The sequence below is a fragment of the Echinops telfairi genome, unplaced genomic scaffold (genome assembly GCF_000313985.2).
Source record: "Echinops telfairi isolate 266 unplaced genomic scaffold, ASM31398v2 ScPeMD7_5592;HRSCAF=6446, whole genome shotgun sequence".
NCBI lineage: Eukaryota > Metazoa > Chordata > Mammalia > Afrosoricida > Tenrecidae > Echinops > Echinops telfairi.
In genome coordinates, this window is record NW_022109491.1 from 7,521,761 (window position 1) to 7,535,353 (window position 13,593).

General features: G+C 48.0%; 1 protein-coding gene across 3 annotated transcripts in view; it reads right to left on the minus strand.

The window, feature by feature from the left end:
• SLC9A8 (solute carrier family 9 member A8) overlaps positions 1 to 13,593 on the minus strand; it is a 63,226-nt gene that overhangs the window by 39,173 nt on the left and 10,460 nt on the right. For all 3 annotated transcript variants that reach the window (XM_045295147.1, XM_045295148.1, XM_045295146.1), the window contains exon 4: positions 2,039 to 2,097. In XM_045295147.1, the coding sequence (XP_045151082.1) occupies positions 2,039 to 2,097 (59 nt within the window). The remainder of the gene's footprint in view (positions 1 to 2,038; positions 2,098 to 13,593) is intronic.

The following is a 13,593-nucleotide window of genomic DNA, read 5'->3' on the forward strand; positions in this document are numbered from 1 at the left end:
GAGTCAAGGCTCTTACCTTCTTCAGGCTGAGTGAGGGGTGGTTTTGATTTGCTGACTTTGTGATTAGCAGCCCAACACATAACTGCCCCCTGCCCCACAAAAAAAACCAAAAACAAAATTCACTGCCATCAAATCTATGCTGAAAATTACTCCATGAATTTCTGAGACTCTTTACAGGCCTAGAAAGCCTGTCTTTCTCCCAAGGAGCGGCTGGTAGTTTCAAACTGTTGACCTTGCAGTTAGCAGGCCACCATGTAACCCTACAGCACCAAGGCTCCTAAAGCATAGTAGCTTTGTCAAATACTAGCGACGACCTTGGGATGGAGGTGAGTAAATCTACTACATTGCTTCATTTCTAAAATGGGGTAACATTAGCAATCTCAGTGTGCATTTGCTAGCATGTCTATACTTGCTATAATGGAGGTTACAAACCTGTGTATCTATTCACTTAATGTGCACTCTACATAGAGATCATGTTATGAGTAAAGTCAACTTCTAATAGCCATGCTAATCTCTACAAAATGTGGAGACTCAACTAAGACCTCAGACCACATGCTGATGCTCACGGGCCAGTGTGTGCAGCTGCAAAGCAAGGACATCATGGTTTAAGGACTCGGTTGGGTGGATGGACACAGTGCGTCTCTGTGAGCCATGGTGTCGTCCTCGGTAAAAACAGGCCAAGACGACCCAGCCGCCATGAAGACGCCCTGCCTGCAGGCGCGGGCACTCGCTGACCCCAGCTGTCCAAGCAGCAAACCCCGGGGAAGGCTGAGTGCGCACCAGTCTCCCTGCCCCTCCTTCAAGAAGTGGATTTGACTAGGATTGTAAACATCCAAAAATCACCCCCTTCTCTCTCTCTGAGAATATTTGAAGCTCTTATAAAAGTTGGCTCGCTGGATTTCCACTTGTTTGGGGGCCGCTGGTGGGGGTGGGACTCGAAGCTTTCATTTGTAGAAATAGCATCTCAAACATACATGGTGACTGGATTCTCAGCATTCGACAAGCTCTGTTTAAATATTAGATGGCGGGGTCTCGGGGAGGAGACGAGCCAGTCAAGGTGCGATGTAGCAACGATGAAAAATACAACTTTCCTCTAGTTCCTAAATGTTTCCTCCTCGCTCCCACTATCATGACACAAATTCTACCTTGCAAGTCTAGCTAGAACAGAGGATGTACACTGGTACAGATAGGAACTGAAAATACAGGGAATCCAGGGCGGATGAGCCCTACAGGACCAGTGGTATGAGTGGCGATACTGGAAGGGTAGAGGGAGAGGGGTAGGAAAGAGGGAACCGATTACAAGGAACTATATGTGACCTCCTCCCTGGGGGTCGGACAACAGAAAAGTGGGTGAAGGGAGACGTCGGACAGGGCAAGATATGACAAAATAACAATTTATAAATTATCAAGGGCTCATGAGGGAGGGGGGAGCGGGGAGGGAGGGGAAAATGAGGACCTAATGCTAGGGGCTTAAGTGGAGAGGAAATATTTTGAGAATGATGAGGGCAATGAATGTACAAATGCGCTTTACACAATTGATGTATGTATGGATTGTAATAAGAGTTGTATGAGCCACAATTGATGTGTGTATGGATTGTGATGAGCTGTATGAGCCCATAATAAAATGATAAAAAAAAAGAGTTGTGAGCCCCTAATAAAATGACTTTTATATATATATACACACACACATATACATATACACATACATATATATTAGATAGCTGGCCCTTCCCCTCCCTTTCCAGATTGTAATTCCACAAGTCAGGTGTTGTCTAGAACACACACAGGCAAAGACAAGACCATGGAACGTGCTACCGAGGGCCCCATGCCCACTGGACACATGTGAGAGTAAGTCACGCTTCCCGAAGCTCCGGTGTGGACAGTGTAAAGAGAACAGAAGGAGAGAGTGGCAAGTGGAGCCGACGGCAGGCATGGACAACTTCGCCAACAGTCAGCAGAGCCATCCATTCCCATTACTGACATCTAGAACCAACAAGACGTGCAAAGATGTTGGACGTGAACAGCTGGGCAAACCTACCTTCCAATTTGCCAGTTTCTTAAACTCTATAATCTTGATCACTGCTCCCATGAGAATTCCTAGGAGAGAAAAGGAAGCCGATGTGAAGAAGGGGAAGATGCTCAGGTTTGGTCTTCTGGAGAAACGGAACACAACTCATGCCCCCAATGGCTCTCGCGGAGTTCTAAAAACATAACGAAGGAAATGAGTGTGAAGTTTCATGAGTCACGTGGTCCTTCACTTGTGCTCCAGGCAAACACACTATAACCAAGTCGACAAACACCTGACGGGCCAGGGGCAGCTGTACACAGTGACCCCGGGGTTAGGCTGCTGGTGTGGGAGAGTGAGCGCCTGCCTGTCCGGGCACCAAGGAGCCTGCTCTCACATGCAGGCTGCAGCTCCCCGCAGAATTGCAACCCCCATGCTGCCAATAACCTCAAGTGAAAATTCTGTGAAAATCCTGGAACAGAGCCGACCATCCCAGTTCAGGCGTGTTTCCATAAAGCCGACAGGCTCATTACTCTCTCACAAATTATTGACCAAAAATAATTCTCCCAGAAGCACCAAGGGGCCATTTATGACTGCTCTGTTACTCACTGGATAAATGGCTTCTAACTCTGCTGGCACCGCCGGGTTGCCATGGGAGCTTTTTTATCAAGGGAAGAAGCCCAACCGGCACCCCAGACCTGCTGGGTCACCAGGGGTGGTGTGTACGTGACACAGCACACCAGGCCACCTCCACAGACCCTTGCCCCGGCCAAGGGAGGAGCTTCCCTTTCCCATCACCACGCGGAAAACTTCCCCCCAAACACGCACTGGAATCAAGTGGATTCCAACTCTTTGCCACCTCCACCAGGCTGCGGGAATGTCCTTCATTGAGGAGACATGGTCGTTTATGAGTCAAAGGACCTGCACATCAGCATGAGCTGTGTGTGTGTGTGTGTGTGTGTGGAGGAGGAAGAGGCCGGGTGAAGAAAGGAGATAAGCAATATCTATCTATCTATCTATCTATCTATCTATCTATTTATTTATTTATTTTTGGGTAATGTTTATTTTTGCTACAAATCTCTGTACTATTTGATGGCTACATATTTAAGACAATAATACTTTTTTTTTTTTTCATTTTAAAGAGACCAGCTTCACCCCACTGCTGATGAGATTCCCGGGGCTCTAGGGTAACACCAGGTTTGAACACTTTTACCAAGGAGATGGGCAAGATGCGGTACTTTCTGGTTTCAAACTGTACTTTCTTGAGTACTGCACTGCGAGGGAAGTGGGACCTCTTTTTATGGTTTCTGATTTCATTTTTAAGGCTAGTCTTTCTCTACTTAAAACCACACTTTTCAGCTTCCTCTTCCTCTTGTAAATGAATAAAAGCAAACCTACTGGCAATGAGTCATAACAACCCGACAGAACGGAGTCGGACTACCCCCTCGGGTTTCTGAGACTCACCTTTATGAGAACAGAAAGTCCCTTTTTTCCCCAGAGTAGCTGGTAGGTTCGAACTGCTGACCTTGCTGTTAGCAGCCCAAACATGTAATCCACTTTGTCACCAGGGCTCCTTTGGTAAATAAATAACCTCCACACAAAAACAAACCCATTGCTGTGCAATCGACTTTAACTTGCAGTAACCCTATTGGGCTGTCATCCCCAGGGAAGCAAACGGCTCTCTTTCTTCTGCAGAGCTGCTTGCTGGTGGGTTCGAACCACGTGCTCAACCGGGGAGGCACCACTGGCTACTCTATTTGTCACCACAGCAGGTGCTGCCGGTTCTGGCTCTGGCAGCCCTTTCTATGCACAACAGAACAAATCCCTGCTTGGTCCTGCACCATCTTCACAGTCACTTCTGAGTGTGAGCCCACTGTCGCAGCCGCTGTGTCAATCAATGTCCTTGAGGGGCTTCTTCTTGTTGCTGGCCCTACTTCACTAGCTGGTCCCTCCTGAGAGGACGGCCAAAATACACGAGAGGACGCCATCCCTCCCTGCTGAGGAGCCTTCTGGCTGAACTTCCTTCAAGAAAGATTTTTGTTCTTTTTTAAAAAAAATCATTTTATTGGGGGCTCATACAACTCTTATCACAATCCATCCATCCTCCATTGTGTCAAGTTGTACGTTTGTTGCTATCATCATTCTCAAAACATTTGCTTTCTATTTGAGCCCTTGTGAGTTAGTTAATTGTGCCAGCCTGGCCGATAATCACATGTGGTGCTGGTTGAAAGGCAGAGGGATAAATGGGTGGTGAAGCCTCGCCTTTCTAGTTCTCGGGTCTCTTGTTTTGTGATGGTTGCGTCGGGTGCAGCTGCCTTAGCAGTTCCCTGCTTCAGCTTGCAAGATTGACTTCCTCCAAGACATCCCCAAGGAGAAGCCGCATGGATCTATCCCGATGCAGCCCTGGGTGCTGGAGCAGCCGTGTGGAGACTCTTGCCAGTGCTGAGATGCTTACACGTTCATGGACTCAGCTTTCCTCCTGCAGTCGGCATCATTGCCTCTGTTTTGTGAGGTGGAGGACTTTGTGGACTGGTGTTGGGTTAATGGGTTCATGTTGGACTTGTGGGCTTGGGCAGCATTGGGTTGGGATGTTTTCCTGATGCACCTTTTCTTTACATAAAACTCTCTCTTATACGTGAGTCGCCGTGGATTTGTTTCTCCAAAGTACCTAGACTAATACACCTTGGTATCAGCTCATTTCCCCCTCCTTCACCACCCCCTAGATTTTTGTTCTTCTGGCATTCCAGGGTATAATTAATATTCTTGGTCAACACTATAACTCAAGTCCATCAATTCTTCACTGGTCCTCCTCATTTACTGTCCGGTTTCCACAACCCAACTTTAATGTGATGATTAAAGCTCTCGTAATTACACATCAAGCAGTTACACTTGGACATCAGTCATTAGTCTGGTGCTTTATGTCTGTTACTATTTATGACACACACAGAAGCTTTGTGATACGTTATGACATTATTTATTGTTATTACTTGGGAAAATCTTTTGATGCTCAGGGCTGAACTATGGTGTGGCAATACATTGGGAAACTACTCCTTTACCTTTTGAAACGGAGGTTCACTGCTAGGGCAGATCAATCTACCCCACCAAGGAAATGAATTCATAGCACACGACTGGCTAGCAAAAGGAAATGATGGCCCAAGTACAAGGGGCTCCAATTTTGTTAGAAAATTGTACGTTCCAATCAGTAAAAGAACTGGAGCAGTTATATATATTTAAGTTTTATAAGCAGCCAAGTCAAAAAGTCTTTGTTAGGAATGGTGTGGGTACAGTGTCTGATCTCTGACTTTACAGGAGGGAAAAGAGAATCGGACTTATCAGCCCAAGGTGGACTGCTGTGAGACAGAGGGTCACACATGCCTTGAGACAGTTTATTGTGCCAGCCTGGCCGATAAACACAAGTGGGATTAACTGAAGGGCGGAGAGATAAATGGCTTGGTGAGTCTCACCTCTCTTGTCTCTCGGTCTTTGATCATCAGACCAGTGTACGGCTGCCTTGCTTGTTCTGTGCAATTTACAGGCTACACTACCTGTGGGACGCCTAGCCTGTGAACTATGTCGCTGTAAGTTGAGGTCCCTTTAAGACATCGCTGGAGCTGGGGACTGGCAGTTGGTGACCTGCCTTGTGACTGGCTGCTGTGCTGAGATAGACTAGCTCTCTCTATAAATAGAGGAAGATCTGGCAGCAGACTAGACTTTAAGGACTGCTAGTGTCTCACAATTCTCTCTCACGGGAGTGAGTTGCACTGAGCCATTTGTACTGCTTTATAATCTGTTTATTTCTTGTATTATATATTTATCTGTATATAATTTAACAGTTCATTTCTTGTGTTATATATCTAATTATCTTTATAAATAAATATATTAAATTACGAGCAATTTGGTTTTATCTCTCTAGAGAACCCTGTCTAACACATGCCTCTACCGTCCAACTGTCTTTACCAATCCTGATGCCAACTGCCCTTCCCATAGCATACTCTCCTTGTCTGCTGGGTTTCAGAATAATCCAATGCCAGGGTCACACTGAACTCACAGGCCATCCTCATGATTGCGGAGTTCATTTGGGAAGTTAACAGGTGACAAGGCAGGGTCAGAAATGTCCAGGGTACGGTCCTTTGGTCAAGAGCGTTGTCTCAGCAGCGCCTAAAAACACACCTCTCTCTCTGCGGTCCTTGGCGCCTTCAGGCCCTTGGCCTGGGCTTCTGGGACTGTAAATCTTTTCTGACGTAGAAAGCCTCCTCTTTTTCCCATGGAGTGGACACTTCTGGGAGTCCACAGTATTTTCAATATTTTTTCCCAATAACTTAAGTCAAATGCATCAAATTGTCTTTGCTCTTCTTTGTGTTCAATGCCCAGCATTCACATGAACAGGAGGTGACTGAAAACACAAGGGCTTGGGTCCTCAAAGTGACATCTCTGCTCTTTGACATGTTAAAGAGGTCGTGTGCAGCATGTCTGCACAATGCAGTAAGTCATTTGATCTGGCCTGCTTTGATGAGCACCGATTATAGATCCAAGTAAAACAAAATTCTCAACAACTTCAATCTTTTCTCTATGAATCTTGATGCTGTCTACTGGTCTAGTTGTGAGAATTTTGGTTTTCTTTACAATGAGTTGCAATCCATAGCGAGGGCCGCAGTCTTTGATTTTCATCAGCAAGGGGACCACGGGCAATAAATAATTATTGAGCCCCCTTTTCCAGGATAAATCACATAATTTCTAATCCTCCAAAGAAGGAAGACTCGGGAGTTTCTTGTTGGAGGGCACACATCAAGCCTATCTGGGGTGTAGCAAGTGACCCTGGACTGATGTGAAGTGCTAGCCTCTTACCATCCCATTCGGGCCTTTGCTTGCTCTGTAATAAAGCCTGGTTAGAATAAGGTTAATCTACGCCTGGCTTTGGATATACAACAGGTGAACTGGGCAATTCGATTCTTTCTTTTTTTTTCCCTCAGAGTTCTGTCCAAGGTAAGAGGGAGCTTCAAAAGTTCATGGGAAAATGGGATTAAATGATCATGGAATTTCCCCCAAAATGTTCAAAGCCCCCTCTTCTGTATAAATGGTGACTCAGCACTATATAGCCAATGAGAATATGTGAACTTAAATAATACAGGAAAATGGGAAATGGGAAAATGGGAAAAAGCACACACACACACACAATTCACAGTGAACCAACCATCCAGTCGTCTACTACATAGGTGAGTGTCTGCACATGCTCCTGTGGGAGGAGCATGATAAGAAGAGTTAAGGTTTAAAAGAGTTAAAACATGATGAAAAAAAGAGTTGAGAACTGGATCTTTCTTTCTTCTGTCTAGTTCTGTAAGTGTGCAAAACCATTATTTTCAGAGGAAAAAAAAAGGGCCCAAATTACAGAATTCCATGAGGCGTATAAAGTATCCGGAGAACTCTAAACAAGGGCCAAGGAGCTTGATTTAGGGCTTCAAGTTAAGGTTGGGTTGTCTAAAGGTTAAACGGGGGAAAAAGTGTGCTTATTCATTTGAAATAACAATGTAGCAGAAAGGAAAACGGAAAATACGTTTTCAGAGCAGACAGCCACTCTACAGCAGCACCTTCTGAGGCGCTCGGACGCTCGGCCAGCACAGGGAACACCACTGCTGCCCTTCAGTGACTGTGGACTGAGAAGCACCTGCGGGCTGCACGAGGAAGGCTGCGAACACGCATTATCCCTGAAAGAATGAAGAGCCCGCACTTCTCTGGCAGCTTCACATCTGGGTCCTTTGTTGGCACAGAACTTGGGAATTCTTGGAACTGTGGCTCTCTCGCTATTTTGTTTAACTGTGCTCCGCGAACAGCTAGAAGTTTCCCCTTCAATTTCTAGAGCTCAATGAAAAGTAGAACTATTTTGACAGCTTTGTCAGCATTTCAAAACTCCAATGGAATGTCCTCTAATCGAATAAAAAAATAGCTTCTGGACACCAGCTTGCTTTCCATGGAAGTACTCTTAGCTTTCCAATCCCCTGAGTTAGCAGCGATCGTATCTAAAGCAAGATCCATTTTTATTTCCAACGCCTCTCGGGAGACTTGGCTATTTGGGCTGCAGTAGTCCCGCAAACCAATGAAGAAATGAAGCTGGTGGCCCGGGAGCTCTGGCTGCTGCCCCAACATTATCCCACCTCATCCCCAATCCTGGGGTGGCCCCCACCTGACCAGAGTCGATCCTGTGGCTTCTGGTGGAAACAGAGCGAAGAAGAGGCCACTCTTCCCTCGCACTTACTACTGTAAGAAGCAGCCCACAGTTAAAAGGACCTGCCTTCTGGAGAGGGATTATCTGAGAGTGAAGCTGAAACAAAAGGAAGCATTGTTGAAAATGGATAGGCACACTTGAACCAGCTAAGCCTGACGCTACCCCAACCTGTAGTTTTTTCATTTGTGTGAACTATGTATTTGGAATACCCAACCTTTGCTTTGACTCCATTTGAATTGGGCTTTGTCCCTGGAATGGGAAGACTCCTCCAACCATTCAGAGACTTTAGGCAGCACGTAAACGAACATTGTTTAAACACAGATGTGTGCATGTCATCTGAAAGTCCCTCTGCTGTAGGTAGCTCTATGGCTATTACTTCAACACAACGGCAATGCAAGCCAGAATGTGGGCTTCCCATCTCTCTCTTTGGCGAGCCTTAGCGTTCTGGCTTTTGTCTTTTGAGTCAGTGGTTGCAAGACAGCCGGTGCTCTGACAATCAAATCCTCACGGAACAGCGCCACCAGGAGGAAGGGGGGGAGGTTTCTCTTTCTTCCAGGCCTCCCTAGCCCCAGGACACTTTCCCCATGACCTCACACTGCCTTGTTGCCCTGACCTCTTGCATCCCCCAAACCAAATGGTCACTGGCAAGGGGAGTTTCTATGATGACAAAGACCCATCGTGTCTTGGTGGGGTCCATCTTCTTTGAGCACACTGTGGCCAGACATTTGATCAACGTTCTACATTTAAAAATTCACTGCCCTCAATTCCACTTCCGACTCACAGCGAGCCTACAGGGCAGGGCAGAACTGCCCCCGTGGGTTTCCGAGACCGTCAATCTTCGTGGGAGGAGAAAGCCTCATTTTCCTCCCAAGGAGCATATGGTAGGTTCCAACCGCTGACTCTTGCAGGTAGCAGCTCAATGCGTGACCCATTAAAGCCACCAGGGCGCCTTCTTGATCAACGTTAGGGGTCTAGTTCCAAGAAAGAAGAACTGGCCTTTGGGGAGGCCACCAACGATGTCCTAACACACACACACACACACACACACACACACACACACACACACACACACACACACACGTACTCACTGACCTGCAGCTACCCAAGCATTCCCTCCACACTCCAAACGAAATCATAATTTTCATTTTCACACGCTCGATACCTAAATGTACACCAATAAGATAGTTCTTCTCCTAAGAAATTTTGAAACTGACCACAAAATGATAAACTCCTTGGGTGGGACGTTTTAAAGCCTTTCCTGAATGCCACAGAGTAACGGGCTATTAGCCACGGAGATATTTTCAACATGCCTAAGAGCAGGAAAGGAATGTCAATGATCCATGCTTTCTGAGAGCCAGACAGCTATCTCATCAGTCAAGGTTGTTAGAGCCCGCTACGTAGGGAACAGGAACTCCTGGGAGTAAAACTGGTTTCTAACTCTTGACTGAGGATCTATAAGGCCTGGTAACCAAGCATCCTCAAAATATGACATCACCTGGGGGTCAAGAAGCTTGAAGCCTTAAAAGCAAGGCAATGGGAGAGCTCTGCTGAACGTGGCATAGAGTGGGTGGACCGATTCACGAGCCAAGTGTTTCCTAATGCTAGGCCGGCTGCAGGTCCTGGGCAGGCGGCAGTTGTTCCTGAAGCCTATCCATGGCTGGACCTCGGAGTGAAGCGGCCTGGAGGACATGGCTTACCAAGCAGAGACCACACAGCGCTGGTACGTGCTTGATCAGAGGGCCGGAGAGTCATGGTATCGGCTGGCAGGAAGGATGAGAGACTCAGGTTGGTCTGCTGCCGAGGCAGGAAAGACAGGGTACAAGGCGAGGTCTGGCTATGCAGGCTTTCTCCTCTCTGTGCCTCGTGTCCTCAAACTGTAGGGCAGCTCCCAGCTGTGCCCGAGTCACTCACTCCTAGAGCCACAACTGGCTCAGAGCAAACATTCAGCAAATGACGACAATGACAATGATGGTGAGCAGTAACTCTGAGAAGGGAACTGGTGATGGTGATAACCATTCATCACTGTATACGAGATGGCTGACTATTCAGAATCGGGTTCTACCACTCCAAACTCTACCCCCAGCCCCCCTACCCCCACCCACAAAATAACAACAACCAAACTCACAGCCATCGATTCATTACTGACTCACAGCAGGCCTAGAGGACAGGGGAGAATTGCCCCGTGAGGCTCCAAGGCTGTAATTCTTTATAGTAGTAGAAAGTCCCGTCTTTCTCGCAAAGACACAGGGAAACTTAGAAACAGTTGCTCGACTGGGCTTTTCTCACTTCCCGTTGTGGTTGTGCCCTGGGCTGGTGCAAGTGTTCTTTTCTACAGACACGTGTTTTCGAACCCCTCCTGTCCTTTAGCTCCTCCCCTGTTGGAAGCCCTGCTTTTCTCCCATGGAGCCCCTGGTGGTTTCTAACTGCTGACCTTGCGGACCACAGTCCAACGCGTAACCACTAGGCCAGGGCTCCTCCAAGTGCTAGAGGCCTTCTGTAAAGAACAGAAACTTGAGATGAAGCATGCAGTTGAAGGAGAGGGGAAAAAATGATGGGGTGGCAAGGTTTTGGGGTCTGAAGCTAGAGAAGAGTCACAGTAGTGAGGACCTCAGGACTTTGGAATACAGCGGCCCAGGCGGCAGCCAGCCAGCAGTGATGCCATGTCAAGAAAGGGTTGGGTTTCAGAAGCCAAGTGTGTCTGAATTGTGGGCCTCCTTATAATGGCTCAGAGACAGCACGCTGACCCCACCCTTGTGGTGTCGCCAGATACAAGTTAGATCATCACACAAGCTAACCTGCCATGGACAAGTGGGTAAGTTGAGCTGGTCAGAGAGGCCCAGGGAGGCTTCTCGGGGGAAGCACCAGAGGAGCTGAGATTGAAAAGCGAGTTACCGAGGTGAATGCCGGGAAGATAGGCTTCAGACAGAGAGAACACCAAAGCAAAATCCCAGGGCCGGAGAAACGGTGGCTAGTCCAAACCACAGTACCCAACTCTCCAACCTCACTGGTGTCCTCCCCCATTCAGTGACCCTACGCACAGGTCAGTGGGTGGGAATCGATGAGGCCAGAGACGCAGCCAGGGCCAGGGCGTGCAGGGCCCCATTGACCCCAGTAGCATGGTCATCTTGATTAGGGGGACGGTGTGGGGGGGGACTGTGACATACTAAGACCTCTGATTTGGAGGCAATGGCTCTGGCTGCTGGGTGGTGATGGACTGGGGAGATGCGGCCATCTGGAGTTCAGTTCCCACAGTCACAGGGACTCTCGTAACACAGGGGGCTGAGGCCTGTGCCCAGTGCTGGGGGAGAAGGTGGGCAGTCCTGTTCTTCAGTCCCATCGGCACCTACTGCAGAAGGTAGGTGTGTACGCTGGGACCTGAAGAGGAGTACAGGCAGGCTGTCGAGGCTCAGAAAGACAATGTGTGTTGGTGAGGCTGTGGAGGAATGAGAACCCTCAGAGAAGGCTGGGGTGTTGCAGGTAGGTGCATGGAGGGGTATGACAATGGTGAAGCCACTCTGAGAGCAGGCCGGTAGCCCCATTGCCAAGTTATACACCGAGCACCATATGCCCCAGCAATTCTAAATGAAAACCTGTATGTGCACACAAAACCTTTACTGGATCATGACTCCTCAGAGCCAAAGGCTGGAATCCTCAGACAGTGGCCCTTCACCAGCCTTCATTCCTGGAGCGAAACTCACCCTGACGGCTCAACTTGAAAGCAAAGGAGAAATGAGACTATGAGGTGAACCCGAAAGAGATGCATTGGTTAGCACAACCAACCGCACAAGATCCAGAGGGCCGCACTTGCCCAGGGATAAAGCTCAGAAGGCAGGAGGGAGAAGCGGAGGACAGGGAATCAGGAAACACCCCGAGGAAGTGGAAAGAGCGCTGTCTCATCAGGGGGCTGCAGCCAGTGTCACGGATCAAAATGTGTGTGAATTTTTAAGTCAAAACCCCACTTGCCCTGTGAACTTTCATCCCAAGTAACATTTTTAAACTAAAATGTATTCAACAAAAAATTAACTACTACTGCATGGATGAATCTGAGAGATATTCAATAGTCACAAAAGGCCATTTATTGTCTGACTCAATTAGATGGAGTAGCTGTAATAGGCAAGGAGTCCTGGTAGAGCTGTCCAGTAAGCAGTGTGGACCACTCATCACAAACTGACAGTTCGAAACCCACCATCCACCCTGAGGGAAAGAGATGAGGCTGTCCGTACACCTAACAATGTATTGCCTTAGAAACTCAATGGAGGGTCTCTCTGAGACATCAACTGGCTGACAGTGGGTTCAGCACCCTAGTCGGCAATTCTCCAGATGGGAAATTGATTAGCAGTTGCCTAGGACTGTGGAGGATGAGAGGATTGGGGGCGGGGTGGGGGATGGATGATTAGACAATACATAATAAAGTAAACCAGTACACGACTTTCTCCCACCAAGGGAAGAAGATGAGCCTTGTTGGCGTAGTGGTTACAAGTTGGGCTGGGATCTACAAGGTTGGCAGTTCAAAACCACAGTGGCTTGTGGGACAAAACTGGGCTTTCGACCGAGTTACAGTCTCAGAAACACAGGGTCTGTTCTGCCCAAACTGACAGGGTCGGCATTGACTGGGTGGTCGTGAGTGAGTTGGTGGAAGGGAAGGAGAGAGAGATGATCACAGTACCTGTTCTGGAAGTCCTAAGAGGAGTGGATTCTGATGGGAGTTGTGGGGACTTCTCAAGGGAGAAGGCGCTGGATAAGTCACGGGCAGGCAGAGTGAACCAGAGGCACGCCGAAGGCCAGAGAATGAAAGCGCCACTGCCGCCAGGACAATGAGCAGTCCAGCGGGACTGCAGAGGGAGGCGATGCTTCCCCAACACCAGTCTTTTATCTCCTGCCACTTCATTTTTGCCATCGAACCCCCAAAGCCCACTGTTAAGTGACTGGATTCTGATGCCTGGTGACCCCATGTTGTTTCCAAGGCTGTAAATCTCTATGGGAGCAACCAGCCTCAGCTTCCTCCTGTGGAGCGGCGGGTGGGTTTGAACCTCAGGCCTCAAGGTTAGCAGTCCTTCACTTAGCCAAGAGCACCACCAGGGTTCCTTCATTTTGCCACGATGAATTTGACAAAACTGTGGTCTACTTAATATTTTTCTTTACATCAACATGCTGGAACAAGTTTATACAATTCCTACCAAACAGAAAACCAATGGCACACGCCATCAAAAGGAGGCAACTGACCCCTCTGCCCCCCAAATAGGAGCACACTGACAACGCAAAACAATGCTAATAAGCCCCAGCGAGATACTGCTGCCTGCCAAAGTTCACAGTCAATTTAGGCCAGGTTCACCAGGAAGCGTCTCCGGGTGTGTGTGTGTGTGTGTGG